The sequence below is a fragment of the Gopherus flavomarginatus genome, chromosome 19 (genome assembly GCF_025201925.1).
Source record: "Gopherus flavomarginatus isolate rGopFla2 chromosome 19, rGopFla2.mat.asm, whole genome shotgun sequence".
Taxonomy (NCBI): Eukaryota; Metazoa; Chordata; order Testudines; family Testudinidae; genus Gopherus; species Gopherus flavomarginatus.
The window spans coordinates 2,932,641-2,946,036 of NC_066635.1; the positions used below are offsets into that span (position 1 = coordinate 2,932,641).

General features: G+C 45.1%; 1 protein-coding gene across 17 annotated transcripts in view; it reads left to right on the forward strand.

The window, feature by feature from the left end:
- The window catches only part of TSPOAP1 (TSPO associated protein 1), a 161,570-nt gene that overhangs the window by 63,832 nt on the left and 84,342 nt on the right, over positions 1-13,396 (forward strand). For all 17 annotated transcript variants that reach the window (XR_007770337.1, XR_007770338.1, XM_050928880.1 and 14 more), the window contains 6 exons: positions 516-623; positions 2,653-2,736; positions 6,602-6,691; positions 9,084-9,206; positions 10,182-10,286; positions 10,839-10,889. Coding sequence is in view for 15 of the 17 variants with exons in the window: in XM_050928880.1 (XP_050784837.1) it covers positions 516-623; positions 2,653-2,736; positions 6,602-6,691; positions 9,084-9,206; positions 10,182-10,286; positions 10,839-10,889 (561 nt within the window). In the remaining 2 variants the exon portion in view is untranslated. The remainder of the gene's footprint in view (positions 1-515; positions 624-2,652; positions 2,737-6,601; positions 6,692-9,083; positions 9,207-10,181; positions 10,287-10,838; positions 10,890-13,396) is intronic.

The following is a 13,396-nucleotide window of genomic DNA, read 5'->3' on the forward strand; positions in this document are numbered from 1 at the left end:
AGGAGAATGTGTATATTGAACTTTGCTAAAGACAGCAAAATACCAGACACCTTTTCTGTCCCACATTGGAATCTGCTGAGGACATGCTTATCTTGTAGTGAGAAATGCCAAGACCCATAGCTGTCACTAGAAAGGCTTCCTCAGCCATCACAGCATCCACTAACAGCTTACTGGGGCATTGGGGTCAGCTGATTCAGAAGGAAGAGCTTCTTCTAGTGAATCACCAGCACTACTGCCTGTAACACCTGGATTTTCCTAAGAACTCTATCATCCATGAGAAATCTCACTAAGCTCCAGAGAGGTGTGCAATGTGATATAATGGAAACACTTATTTTCCCTTATCGACATCTCTAGCATGACTCACTCTGCTGGCTGATTTCAGAGAGAGAGAAAATATTCTTCTGGGCTGTAGGTTAGACTGCTGGAAGCAAAGCTGCCATTCCCTTGACAAGCAAGTTGTGCTGTTACCCTGATTCTCTCTCATATCCCTCTGGGATCACTTTCTTCCCTTCCAGGTGGAGCCAGGAGTGCTACCTTTGGGACATGCCTCAGAGGAGTATGAGAACTTTCCTCCAAAAAGTGTGGTAGCAGACCCAGAGAGCAGTCAGCAAACACAGCAATTGGTGAGTTGCCGTCCCTTTCCACAGGCTCAGAAGGGAACTCCATCTCTGGGCCTTTCTCCCTCAGAGTGAAAGTCAGGCTTTCTTGGGATGAAATGCTACAACTGTTTCAGTTTTTACATCTCTGATTTCATATGTGGGATTTGGGATAAAGTCTCCCAGGTGCTTGCTGGTCTCAGAGTGAGGTGTGAGGAACTGGCCTGTGCCAAGAACCAGCAGCAAAACAGGTAGTCAAGGTGTGATGGGTTTCCTGGGCTGCAACCTGGAACTGGGGTACTGCTGAGCCCTCTGTCCCACAGTCTGGGCTCCTTCTCACTCTGTGATGCTGTGACAAACTACAAACCTCTGGCAGGTACTGCACTTACACAGACATCCACAGTGTAAGTTTATTACCCAGTCTGCCTGTCATGGTATAATTCCCCACTCTGAACCTTAGCGTCCAAAAGATGGGGTACCAGCATGAATTCCTCTAAGCTCAATTACCAGCTTAGTACTTGTAGCGCTGCCACCAACCAGGAATTCCAGTGCCTGGTACACTCTGGTCCCCCCAAAACCTTGCCTGGGGATCCCCAAGACCCAGTCCCTCTGGATCTTAACACAAGGAAAGTAAACCCTTTCCCCTACCGTTGACTCTCCCAGGCTTCCCCTCCCTGGGTTACCCTGCAAGATCACTGTGATTCAAACTCCTTGAATCTTAAAACAGAGGGGAAAATTCACCTTCCCCCCTCCTTCTCTCCCCCCTGCAGACTCTTCCTGAGAGAGAAAGTAATCCTAACACAGAGAGAAAATTAACCTCTCTCTCCCCCTTCCCTCCTTTCTCCCCACCAATTCCCTGGTGGATCCAGACCCAGTTCCCTGGGGTCTCACCAGAATGAAAAAACAGTCAGGTTCTTAAACAAGAAAAGCTTTTAATTAAAGAAAGAAAAAAACAGTAAAAAATTATCTTTGTAAATTTTAAATGGAATATGTTACAGGGTCTTACAGCTATAGACACTGGGAATATCCTCCCAGTCTAAGTATACAAGTACAAATTAAAATCCTTCCAGCCAAATATACATTTGAACTCCTTCCAGCCAAATACACATTTGCAAATAAAGAAAACAAACACAAGCCTAACTCGCCTTATCAAGCCAGCACTTACTATTCTGGACATACAAGAGCCTGGATCAGAGAGATTGGAGAGAAACCTGGTTGCACATCTGGTCACTCGCAGAACCCAGAGAGAACAACAACCAAAAACTAACAGCACACACACAAACTTCCCTCCCTCAAGATTTGAAAGTATCCTGTCCCCTGATTGGCCCTCTGGTCAGGTGACAGCCAGGCTGACTGTTCTTGTTAACCCTTTACAGGCAAAAAAGATATGAAGTACTTCTGTTCTATTAACTCTTACTTATCTGTTTATGACACTGCCACTTCTACAAAGGAAAGTGATCGTGTACCAGCCCTTGCACCCTGAGCAGATTTCCCAAGCACTTCAGCCAAAACGCACTGTTAGGTAAAATGTAAAACAGATTTGTTAACTATAGAAAGAGAGATTTTAAGAGATTATAAGTAATAAGTGTACAGATCAAGTTGGTTACCTAAGAAATAAAACAAATAGCTGAGGTAACACATTCTTTGCAGCTCAGGCTGACCCTTCTGCATAACGCTAGCCTGTAGCTCTGTGTTTTGTACTTGTTCCCCACTTGTGCTGGATGTCATGCCATGTACTGCTTGTCATCAGCATGATGCACGTGGGAAGAGAGCTGTGTCCAGAACTGAAAAGGTGGGAGGAGGAAAGAGGCCTGTAAAAATAGCTGGTTGGCTTATTGAGTTTTGTTTGCGCATTTCTTGTTGTCTTCTTAAGAACTGTCATTAACTTTTTTCAAATAATTTTCACAAAGAGATTTTCATGTGGCAGAGTAAAAGCTTGTGTGGTGGTAGATCGAGGAAGCTATTTTGAATTTCATATGCGCCATGAGACATCTGGGATGCTGGTCTCTGTGTGGTCCAATGTTTCTTCATGGCTTTCTTTGCTTTTCTTGTGTAGGAATTTGAGCTCAGGAAAAAGCGTAAGAAATGTGAAAACCTTGAACATGAAGTGAGGAAAAAGCACAAAAGATGCAAAGAATTGGTAAGCATTGTCTCTCTCTACAGCTGTGAGTTTGATGTTAGATGAATGGTTAGATTGCTGCGTTCTTATATGTCATTTTTTCCTCGTTTAGCTAAAGTAATTTCTTTTCCAGCTCTCATTTCTCATTTCAACAAAATCACAAGTTCTGGGTTCCAACCCTTAGAGTCCAAAGATTAGTTCATGTAGTGTTTCAGCTGATTGTAGGCCAAATGTGTAGATGCTTCCGCATTAAATTAATATTAATATATGTAGTAGGGAAAAATATTTCCTTCCACTTGAAGGACTGTTGGGTGAAATTCCCCCTGTGTTATGCGGGGGGTCAGGTTAGAAGATATTAAAGGTCCCTTCCAGCCTTAAAAATCAGCTGGAAGGAAAAATGTAATCAGAAGAATTTGAATGATGATTTGACTTGTTTAAGAATTGTTTAAGAATTCTTTAAGAGAAGCCTAAAAAGCCAGAGTCAAGGAAGAAGGCCATATTGGTTAAAAATATGACCTGGTTTGAGCATTGGCCTCCTAACCCCAGGGTTTTGAGTTCAATCCTTGAGGGGACCATTTAGGGAACTGGGGTAAAAATCTGTCTGGGGGTTGGTCCTGCTTTGAGCATGGGATTGGACTAGGTGACCACCTGAGGTCCTTCCCAATCCTAGTATTCTATGATTCTATGATAAAGGCTGGTGCAACTAAGTTGCCCCCATGAGTCTAGGTAAAATATAAAATCACTTGCATTAAATTTGAGGCCTTCTCTTTTGCTACCTGAATATTTGTATGCCACAAACCATTTTGTGAGACCTATATACCCGCATAGGGGAAAAGAGCTAGCCTGTTCAGTATATTGTCCATCGATCCTCCATTTATGCAACCACAGTCTCTGATAAAAGACGCTTTTGTTAGTTTTGGAGTAATTTATTGAAAGGCCTTCCTGTTGACAGTAGCAAACATATTCTTGTTTGATTTACAAATATGTGCCTCCTAAAGGGAGAAAATTGTACGCAGTTTTTGTTGATCTAAAATCAGCCTTTGAATCGATTGTTAGGGACCATCAGTGGGGCAAATTGGAGATTGCTGGAATAGACCCTTAATTACTTTTTCTTTTAAGAGCTCTTCACAGACAAACAGTGAGTAAACCTGGATGGGGGACTAACTGATTCCATCCCAGTTAGAAAGGGGTGTCTAGTAGCCCCTTTTCTTTTTATCTTTTATGATGTGGTTTTAGCATTAAAAGAGGATCAGTATTTTCCCTCTAAAATCATGAATCACGCTGTGTCTGTCGTATGATGTGCAGATGATATGGTTCTGTGGTCACAAATATCTGTAGCACTGAGGGGTTTATTACATGCATTTGGTATCTTTTTTGATGAGATTACTATTTTGGATGATAAAGGTAAAAGTGTTGAAGACAAGCCCTATGTGCATAACATCATGTACAGCAATACAGCGGCACAGCTACACTGGTACAGTTGCACCTCTAGTGCTTTAGTGAAGATGCTACTACGCCGACTGGAAAGCTTCTCACATTGGTGTAATTAATCCACCTCAGCGAGAGGCAGTAGTCATGTTGATGTCCCACCAACATAACGCTGTCTACATGGGGGAGTTAGGTCAGTATAACTACATTGCTCAGCTGTGTGGATTTTTTCACACCCGTGAGTGATTTAGTTATACCAGTATAGGTCTGTTGTGTAGACCTGGCCGTAGACATCTGTAAGGCATTTGTCTTGGAACCACGTACCATTTTGATTAAAAAAGTTAGAAAAATATAAAGTTAGGCTGTTCGCAGTGTTGTTGTAGCTGTGTGTGTTGCAGGATATTAGAGACAAGGTGGGTGAGGGAATATCTTTTATTGGACCAACTTCTACTGGTGAAAGCAATAAGCTTTCGAGCTGCACAGAGCTCTTACTCAGGTCTAGGGAGGGTACTTGGAGCATCACAGCTAAAGGCAAGGTGGAACAGATTGTTTAGCATAAGTAGTTAACACCTATTCTATGAGACCATTCATGGTGAAATGGCCCATTCACGTCTCTCTAGTCATAGGACAAAACAGGGGGTTAGTGGGTTATAGGTTGTTGTAATATGCCATAAAATTCAGTATCTTTATTGAGTCTGTGATTTTTAATGTCTAGTAAAGTTATGAATTTAAGCTCCCAAGATCTTTTGAAGGTGTTGTTCATTTTTCCTTTGAGGATGAGGACTGAGAGGTCAGATATAGAGTGATGGTTTTGTGACATGTTCACCCACAGGTGACAGAGTGTTTTTTCTTTTATCATTTTTCTGTGTGAATTCATTCAAAAGCATAGTGATTGTGGGTTTCACCCACAGAGTTGTTGTTGAGACATTTAGTGCACTCGATGAAATACACCTGTATTGTGATAGATGTATGTAGGACCCATGGAATGAAAGGTGTGTCGTGGGGGATGTTGATTATTGTAGCAGTGGAGATATGTCTGCAGGTTTCGCATGTGTTGTTCTGGCAGGGTCTGGTTTTGCTTTGAGTTGGTGGGCCCTGGTTTGCTAAACAATCTGTTCCATCTTGTATTTAGTTGTGACACTCGCGGGACCTTTCCCAGACCTGTAGAAGGGCTCTGTGTAGCGCGAAAGCTTGTCTCTCTCACCAACAGAAGTTGGCCCATTAAAAGATATTCCCTCACCCACATTGTCTCTATAAAATTAATATGGCACACATTAAATGAATTAAAAGCTGGTTAACTGATCGATCTCAACATGTAATTGTAAATGGGGAATCATCGTTGAATGGGTGTGTTTTTAATGCGGTCCCGCGGGGATTGGTTCGTGTTCCTGTGCTGTTTAACATTTTTATCGATGACCTGGAAGAAAATGTAAAATCAACCCCCTGCTCTGGGCTGCTGCGCTCTCCCTGGCTCTGCCTTACTCTGCCCTGGCAGCCACAGCTCATGCCGAGCATGGGCCCTGAGCTCTTGGCTCCATCACTGATTGACTTGCCCACCCTGACAATCTGGCTGACTTGGAGTGCTGGCCTCTCTCCATTGGCCCTGGGACCTGTCAGTCCCTGGATCCTGATTCCTCTTCAGCCCTTCCCCTTTCTCTTGATATTGCGAGGGGGCCAACCAAAAAGCCACTACGTTTCAGTAAGGTGCCAACTGCCCCCTTACACATCTCCCAGCAGAGCCTTGGCTATTGCACTGCTAATGGTGTGATCGCTGGAATGTGAAGAAAAGTGCCCTCTAGGAACAGGGATGCAGGAGCCACTGTTACCCTCATGGGGTCTAATTTGATCATGTCTTGCCCACATATTGATTTACACGTTTAGGGCCAGATTCTGGTCCCCTGACTCATATTGGGTAGCACCAAGTCACTGAAGTCAGCAGAGCTGCTTGTGGGATACGATGCTGTTCATTCAGTGTGTGTAAGAGTGTCAGAACCTGACCCCCCAGTGATGATAGGACTGGCTGACCCTAGAATATTTGGTGACTGCAGAGGAATTGGATTGAAAGTCTCTCTGCAGAGGTGCTTTGTGCCGAGTGGGTGTCCAGGAAATATTTGATGGTCACTAACCGCCTGTTTCCCTTCTCTGGAGTTTTTGACATCTACCACAATGTGTGTTTGTGTGGAGGAGGGAATGAAATTTGGTAAAGTTCCTCCATTACTATAGAGACCACTCACAATTCTGTGGTGATCTCCCGGCCTGGGGAAAATCTTTGTCTCCCCATATCACCACTCACAATTATGTGAGCTGCATCTCCTAGGTCTGTACAGTGGGCATCAAGGCACAGAACTATAACCTGCAATCGGCCAGGTTCAGCTCAGTCTCCTAGTCCCCTCTTGCCTGGGGAAAGCAGTTAATCAGAGAACCTTGGTGTAGTAACAGGCTCATTCTCTCTGGACAGGAAATCCAGCTGCAGGTGGTGCAGGGTGAAAATGCACGACTGGCTGAGGAGAACACTCAACTGAATGGGAAGGCTGAATGGGCACGACAGGTAACCAGGGATACTCTTGTTCCCTCAGTGGAGCATTAGCTTTTATTTTATGTTTATGTCGACATTGCAAAACTCCTCTACCAAGCAGAGCTTGTCAGAGGACTAAGAAAAAGCAGTGGCCCAGATTCAAATGGTAGTTATCAATGGCTGGCTGTGAAACTGGGAGGGTGTATCTAGTGGGGTCCTGTAGGTGCCAGTCCTCTGGCTCTGGTACTGTGTAATATTTTCATTAATGACTTGGATAATGGAGTGGAGAGTGACACCAGACTGGGAGGGGTTGCTAGCACTTTGGAGGACAGGATAAGAGTTCTAAGTGACCTTGGGAAACTGAAGAATTGGTCTGACTTCAACAAGATCAAATTCAATAAACAAGTGCAAAAGTGCTACACTTAGGACGGAAAAAAATCAAATGCACAACTACAAAAAGGGGAATAACTGATTAGGTGATAGTACTGCAGAAAGGATCTGGGGGTTATAGCCTCGGGCGGAAGAGCAGGGAAAGGGACTAGCCTCCCTGAACAGGGGGTGCACGCGCTGCCCCTGGCCTCAGCTGGAATGCTGGGTCCCGATCTGGGCACCATACTTTAGGAAAAATGTGGACAAACTGGAGAGAGCCTAGAGCAGAGCAACACAAATGTTAAAGGGTTTAGAAACCCTGACCTGAGGAAAGGTTCAGACCAAAACAACTGGGCCTGGTTGGTCTTGAGAAAAGAAGACAGAGGGGGACCTGATAACAGTCCTCAAACACGTTATGGGCTGTTCTGAAGAGGACAGTGATCAATTATCCTCCATATGTACTGAAGATAGGGTGAGAAGTCATGGGCTTAATCTACAGCAAGAGAGATTTAGGTTCAATAACAGGAAAAATGTTCTAACTGTAAGGGTAGTTAAGCTCTGCAACAGGCTTCCAAGGGAGGTTGTGGAATCCCTGTCACTGGAAGTTTTCAAGGCCAAGTTGGACAAACACCTGTCAGCGATGGTCTAGGTTTACTTGGTCCTGCCACAGCGCAGGGGCCTGGACTTGATGCCCTCTTGAAGTCCCTTCCAGTCCCAGCTTTTTATGATTCTGTGATTCCCCATGGTGATTTCTGCTTTTGTAGTGCTTGATGAGGGGCCTTGTAGAGGGCTGGTGGAGTCCACCATGGGGTGGTAACAGTGGAGGAAAGTGGCCATAAATGTTTCTCCATAGCTGGGGCATAAGGGGGGGGGGGCAGTGCTGCCCCTCAAATGGGTAAAGCTGGCTGAGGGCAGAGTGTACCCCAGGGAGCAGGGAAGAAACCCAAGTACAATTTACAGCTGCCTTTGCCTGATGGAAACCCTGAAGCAGGACAGGAGGCAGCAACACCAGCTGCACTCCTTGTGTGAATCCCCCTAAGGGTGCAGGGTGGGGTAATTATGGTGCCAACTTTGGAAACTGGCTTTTTAAGACGTGACTGCGCTTTCTGGCATTACCTCCAGTAAATAACTGCACAGTGGTCATAACAAACAGGAAAATCAAAATCATACAGATGCACAGAGCAGCAAGGAAAAAAGAAAGAAAATAATTCATCATATTGGCTGCAGGCATTAAGGTAACCATAAGGCACACACTAACGAGTAAAGGAAAGATTTTAAATGTTCATAAGTGCATGGGAATTGATAAAGGATTTGTACAGGGGGCAGTATGCCTCAAAGATGTGGTTTCTTAACTCAGCTCCTTCTCTTGGCATAAGTGAGGCAAAAAGCCAAGTTTTGCACTGAGTTTCACTCTGAAGACTGGTCATTTTCCCCATGGTTAAGACTTCCTAGATCATCACAAGCCATCTGCCAGAAAGGGAGCATTAGCCTTACACTGGTGATCTTAGTTGCTCATAATACCCAAGTCATAGTTCATTCTGATTAGATATAAAGACTAATCATCAGCACTTTATATGGTGAATGTAGAGGAGAACACAATACATCAGGTTACAGTTCTGTCCAACCTGAAGCGCAAATCTCTGGGTTTATTCTTGTTGTGTCCAGGTTGTACAGCCTGGCTCTCCACAGTCTTTCCAGCATAAATCATGTTCAGAAAGCTCCACATATGAGACGGGAGATGACTTCAGTAGCAAATGAAGGCTGTGTGACTCACCATTAGTCATAATTAAGAAAGATGCAAATAAATATTTTCGTAATGTTGTGTTTGACCACAAATGGGAGGAGAGTGAGTTCACATGACTGCCAATGGGATGGGAGGAGATGTGGTGCCATGGTTGCCCACGGGAGAGTAAAAGACATAGGTTCATGTCCCTGCCAGTGAAAGGTGTCTCTAAGTCTAAGATGTGGTTCAGGCTGTGAAAAATGGTGGCCCTCTGTTATTTATACAAAGTGTGTCTGAGGCTGTTTGTACTAATACACTGTCATCTCTCCACAGGTGGAATCTGAAAATGCCGACCTGAAGTTGCAGGTTGTTTTAGTTACTAAGGAACGGGATTCTGCTCTTCAGAAGAGCCAAGGACTCCAAACCAAACTGGAGAATCTAGAGCGGGTGCTGAAGGTTAGTCAGATCCAGAGCCTTTGAAAAGGCTGTTGAAATGGTGAACACTGTTTTGATTGGTTTGCTCAGGAAAGGACATGAAGTTCCCCCTTTCTTACAGTATTTGGTCTGTCTAAGCTAGTGATCTAGTTAATTTAATGCTATTTCAAGAGGGTCTGTTAGAGCAATGTCTAAAGTCTGTCATAAACAGCAAGAAGAGAGACTTATGAATGTGTTTCCTTGGCTGTGGGTAATATGGGAGGGAAGTGATTGCTATAATTTCCTGTTGCAGTTGGAGATTTTCAATGCACCATGATTCCCTGGTGCTCCTTGTTCACCACAGACAATAGACTGTCAGCCCACCTGGGCTGCGATACGGTGGAAGGCAGCCAAGTTGGAGGGGTAGCGGTTGATTTCCTGCAGTATGTTTGCATGATTTGTTTGGGTCACCTATGTATAGTACCGCTGTTGGTGGCTTTCCCTACTTAGGGAGTTTCTCAAACTGGGCTCCTCTGGCTTCTACAAGAAGGTTCTCATTTCAGATATCTGGTTTTTGACAAGTCTCTTGTCTGTCAAGAGTGACTTTAAATTATACTGGCTGCTGTAATCCCACAGGGACTGCTTTGCTGGCTGAGGACTGGCTAGAGTGCTGTGTGTGATGGCCTTCCCTCTTAGCGTACCTGGCATACCACTCCTCTACATGCACTCTGCGTCTGAGGGGGAAGCTAGTGGTGTAAAGCTGCATGAGGCTGCTAGAAATCCTATTTATATTGCTAGAGTGGCTTGGAAAGCACTTTGGGAGGCCAAGGATCTGGCCATTATGTGCTAGAACTCCGCCCCCTGAAAGTAACCTCCCCCTTTTTTAATTAGTCTGTGAGAAACACACAGTCTGTTAATTGCCATCAGGAAAGCATGGAGGATGAGGCCCTCAGTAGAGCTCCGAGAAGCAATGCTTCGACAATGCCTCCCCTAAATTGTGTGTGACTTCTTCTCCAGCATATGAGAGATGTGGCTGAGCGAAGGCAGCATCTGGAGGCTGAACACAAGGAAGCCCAGCTAGCACTGCAGGAGAAACAAGAGGAGGTCAGATGGTTGCAGCAGGTATGTAGCGAGTGTGAGACAATGAGAAAATGGACACTTTAACTTTCTGAATCCCCCCTGGAAAGAGATGGAACTCCTCCATTGTTTCCCTAGCCTCTGTTTGTCAGAGGGTGGAGATGGATGGCAGGAGAGAGATCACTTGATCATTTCCGGTTAGGTTCATTCCCTCTGGAGCACCTGGCATTGGCCACTGTTGTTAGACTGGATACTGGGCTAGATGGACCTTTGGTCTGACTCAGTATGGCTGTTCTTATGTTCCTTGGTGGGACTGTGCAGGGAGGAGGTATGTGTGAGTTTACCAGATAAACTAATCCAGGGAAGTGTGTCTGTGCCAGGGGCAACTCTGATACCTGGGCACTACAAGGGGCTGTTCTCATGCACGACAATTCTAATCTGCAAAGGCTCTTTGTCAATAGATCAAGGATGTCTCTGGTCCTGTTGTTCTATTCAGGCTTTTAAATCTACCTTGCTGCCTATTGAGGTGCTGACAGCAGAAGTGAGCTTTCTGATGAGTGTTTGATGAGTAACTTCTTGTCTCTTGTTTGACTTCAGGCCCAGGCAGAGGCAAAAAGGGAACATGAAGGAGCAGTGCAGCTACTGGAGGTAAGATGGAAAGGCAAAATCAGGCAGATGTTTGCAAGCTTGGTCTCTAATAGCTTTAACGCTTCGTTTCTTTGTGGGCTGATGTTCCTGGGTCAGAATGTTCCCTAGCAAACACTGCAAGTGGTAGACCTGTCTCACTGCAGTGTGGTGCACACTTACCTGTCAGTCAGGCTGAGTAGTCATTAGGGCCAGAATTTTCAAGAGCTTGACACCTGGCATGCTGATCCTCTTGGAAAATCTGCCCTAAGACTGTTTACTCAGTTCGGGTTCAGACAATGACCATCACTGTGGTGTCTGTTCATCTTCCAGTGATGCATTAAACAACATAACTGTCATGTCTGCATCCTTCTCCATGACTTTCTGCATGTGGGTTTTTGGTTGGTTGGTTTTTATGTTGTGTGGTCTGTGCTGTTATTACAGGAGACACAGCAAAGATGCGGCTTAGCTCTTGGAATGGAAAGTGGTGAGGTTTGAGGTAGTTCTTTCATCCAGCAGGAACAAATGCCACAGTCTCCCAAAGTGCCAGTCCCCCCCAATGCTCTGCCCTCCGCCCAAACAAGCTTTATGGTTGTGATAGCCAACTTCATTATGCCAGTGGAGAGAAGTGATGACCATCGTTTTGATCCTACGCATGAGGTGATCTCTTAGATAACCTGGGCCCAGGCTGTTTAGAGGCATAATGACAAAGGACCAGCAGTTTCAACTTGACATGATGATTTAGGGGAATCCAGTATAGTGAGTGAGGGTGAGGTTTGATGCCCAGGGCACGAGCTGCTGCACTCTCCATCAGTAGTAAGCCCAAGTAAGCTGCTTTCTTACAGTGCAGTTGAAGGGTAATGAAGGTATGTGCTGTTGAAGCCTGTTCTTCCTCTCCAGTGATGGAACACAATCAGAAATGGCAAAATGCATTCCTTATAACCTCGGCTCTGTGAGACCTTGGTGTCAGTGAGGAGTCTATAAGAAACTGTGAAGTCAGCTGAGCAGGTATGGGTATGTGTCTTTGACTGATGGAGACTGTGCCATGGCTGCACCCTTCACAGAGTTCTCCTCTGCCAACCAGGAGCTTTAACTAACCCTTTTTCATCTTGATTCTGGGACATCTAGGTTAGCTTGGTGACAATGGCACTGCTGTTTGTTGTAAAGGGTAGACAGCTAGGTCTATGTCTCAGCTGCATCTTGTTGGCATTTGACCTTGTGATGTCTCACCAGTTCAGCAGGCTACTGCATTTTGAGTTGAATAGATCATTGTGGAGCTCCACAAGCAAGAAGCCTGGGGGTAAAGGTGCAGGTTCACGTAATGACCCTTGGGCATGTCCCTCCAGGAAGTGGTCAGACTATTGTAGTTCTTTCATTGGCCCCTGCCACCTTGCTTAGATGGGACAGAAATACCTTGTGGCTGACTGTGTTGAATGCTGCAGAGTCCAGAGGTTTGAGAATGGACATCAGTGTTCCATTGACACAAGAGACTGACCACCAGTGCTGCTGTCTGTTTCCTTACCATTTGCTGACCTGAATCTGGATTGTGGCATGTCTAGGATATGGCTTCTGCTAGAGGAGTTTGAAGCTGGCATTTAGCTAGCTTCTTAACAAACTTGTTCAGAGAAGAAAGGTTTAATATTTGCAATAGTTCGCTAGGTCCATTACCTCCAAGGTGCCATTCTTTAGTTTGGGTTAGACTATTGCATGTTTGAAGGAAGACGGGGAGATTCATTCTTCGCCTAAGATGTTGGTTATGCCTGTCAGGAGGCTCCAACCGTTGGTGATCCTTTGTCATAGAATCAGAAGATTAGGGTTGGAAGAGACCCTAGGAGGCCACCCAGTCCAACCGCCTGCTCAAAGCAGGATCAACCCCAATTAAATCATCCCAGCCAGGGCTTTGTCAAGCCTGACCTTAAAAACCTCTAAGGATGGAAATTCCACCACCTCCCTAGGTAACTCATTCCAGTGCTTCATAGAATCATAGAATATCAGGGTTGGAAGGGACCTCAGGAGGTCATCCAGTACCTGCTCAAAGCAGTACCAACCTCAACTAAATTATCCCAGCCAGGACTTTGTCAAGGAAGGAGATTTGACCACCTCCCTTGGTAAACCATTCCAGTGCTTCACCACCCTCCTAGTGAAAATGTTTTTCCTACTATCCAACCTAAACCTTCCCAACTGCAACTTGAGGCCATTACTCCTCGTTCTGTCCACTGGTTCCACTAAGAACAGTCTAGACCCATCCTTTTTGGAACCCCCTTTCAGGTAGTTGAAAGCAGCTATCAAATCCCCCCTCATTCTTCTCTTCTGCAGACTAAACAATCCCAGTTCCCTCAGCCTCTCCTCATAAGTCATGTGCTCCAGCCCCTTAATCATTTTTAAGTATCAGAGGGGTAGCCGTGTTAGTCTGGATCTGTAAAAGCAGCAAAAAGTCCTGTGGCACCTTATAGACTAACATACGTATTGAAGCATGAGCTTTTGTGGGTGAATACCCACTTTGTTGGATGCATGTAATCATTTTTGTTGCC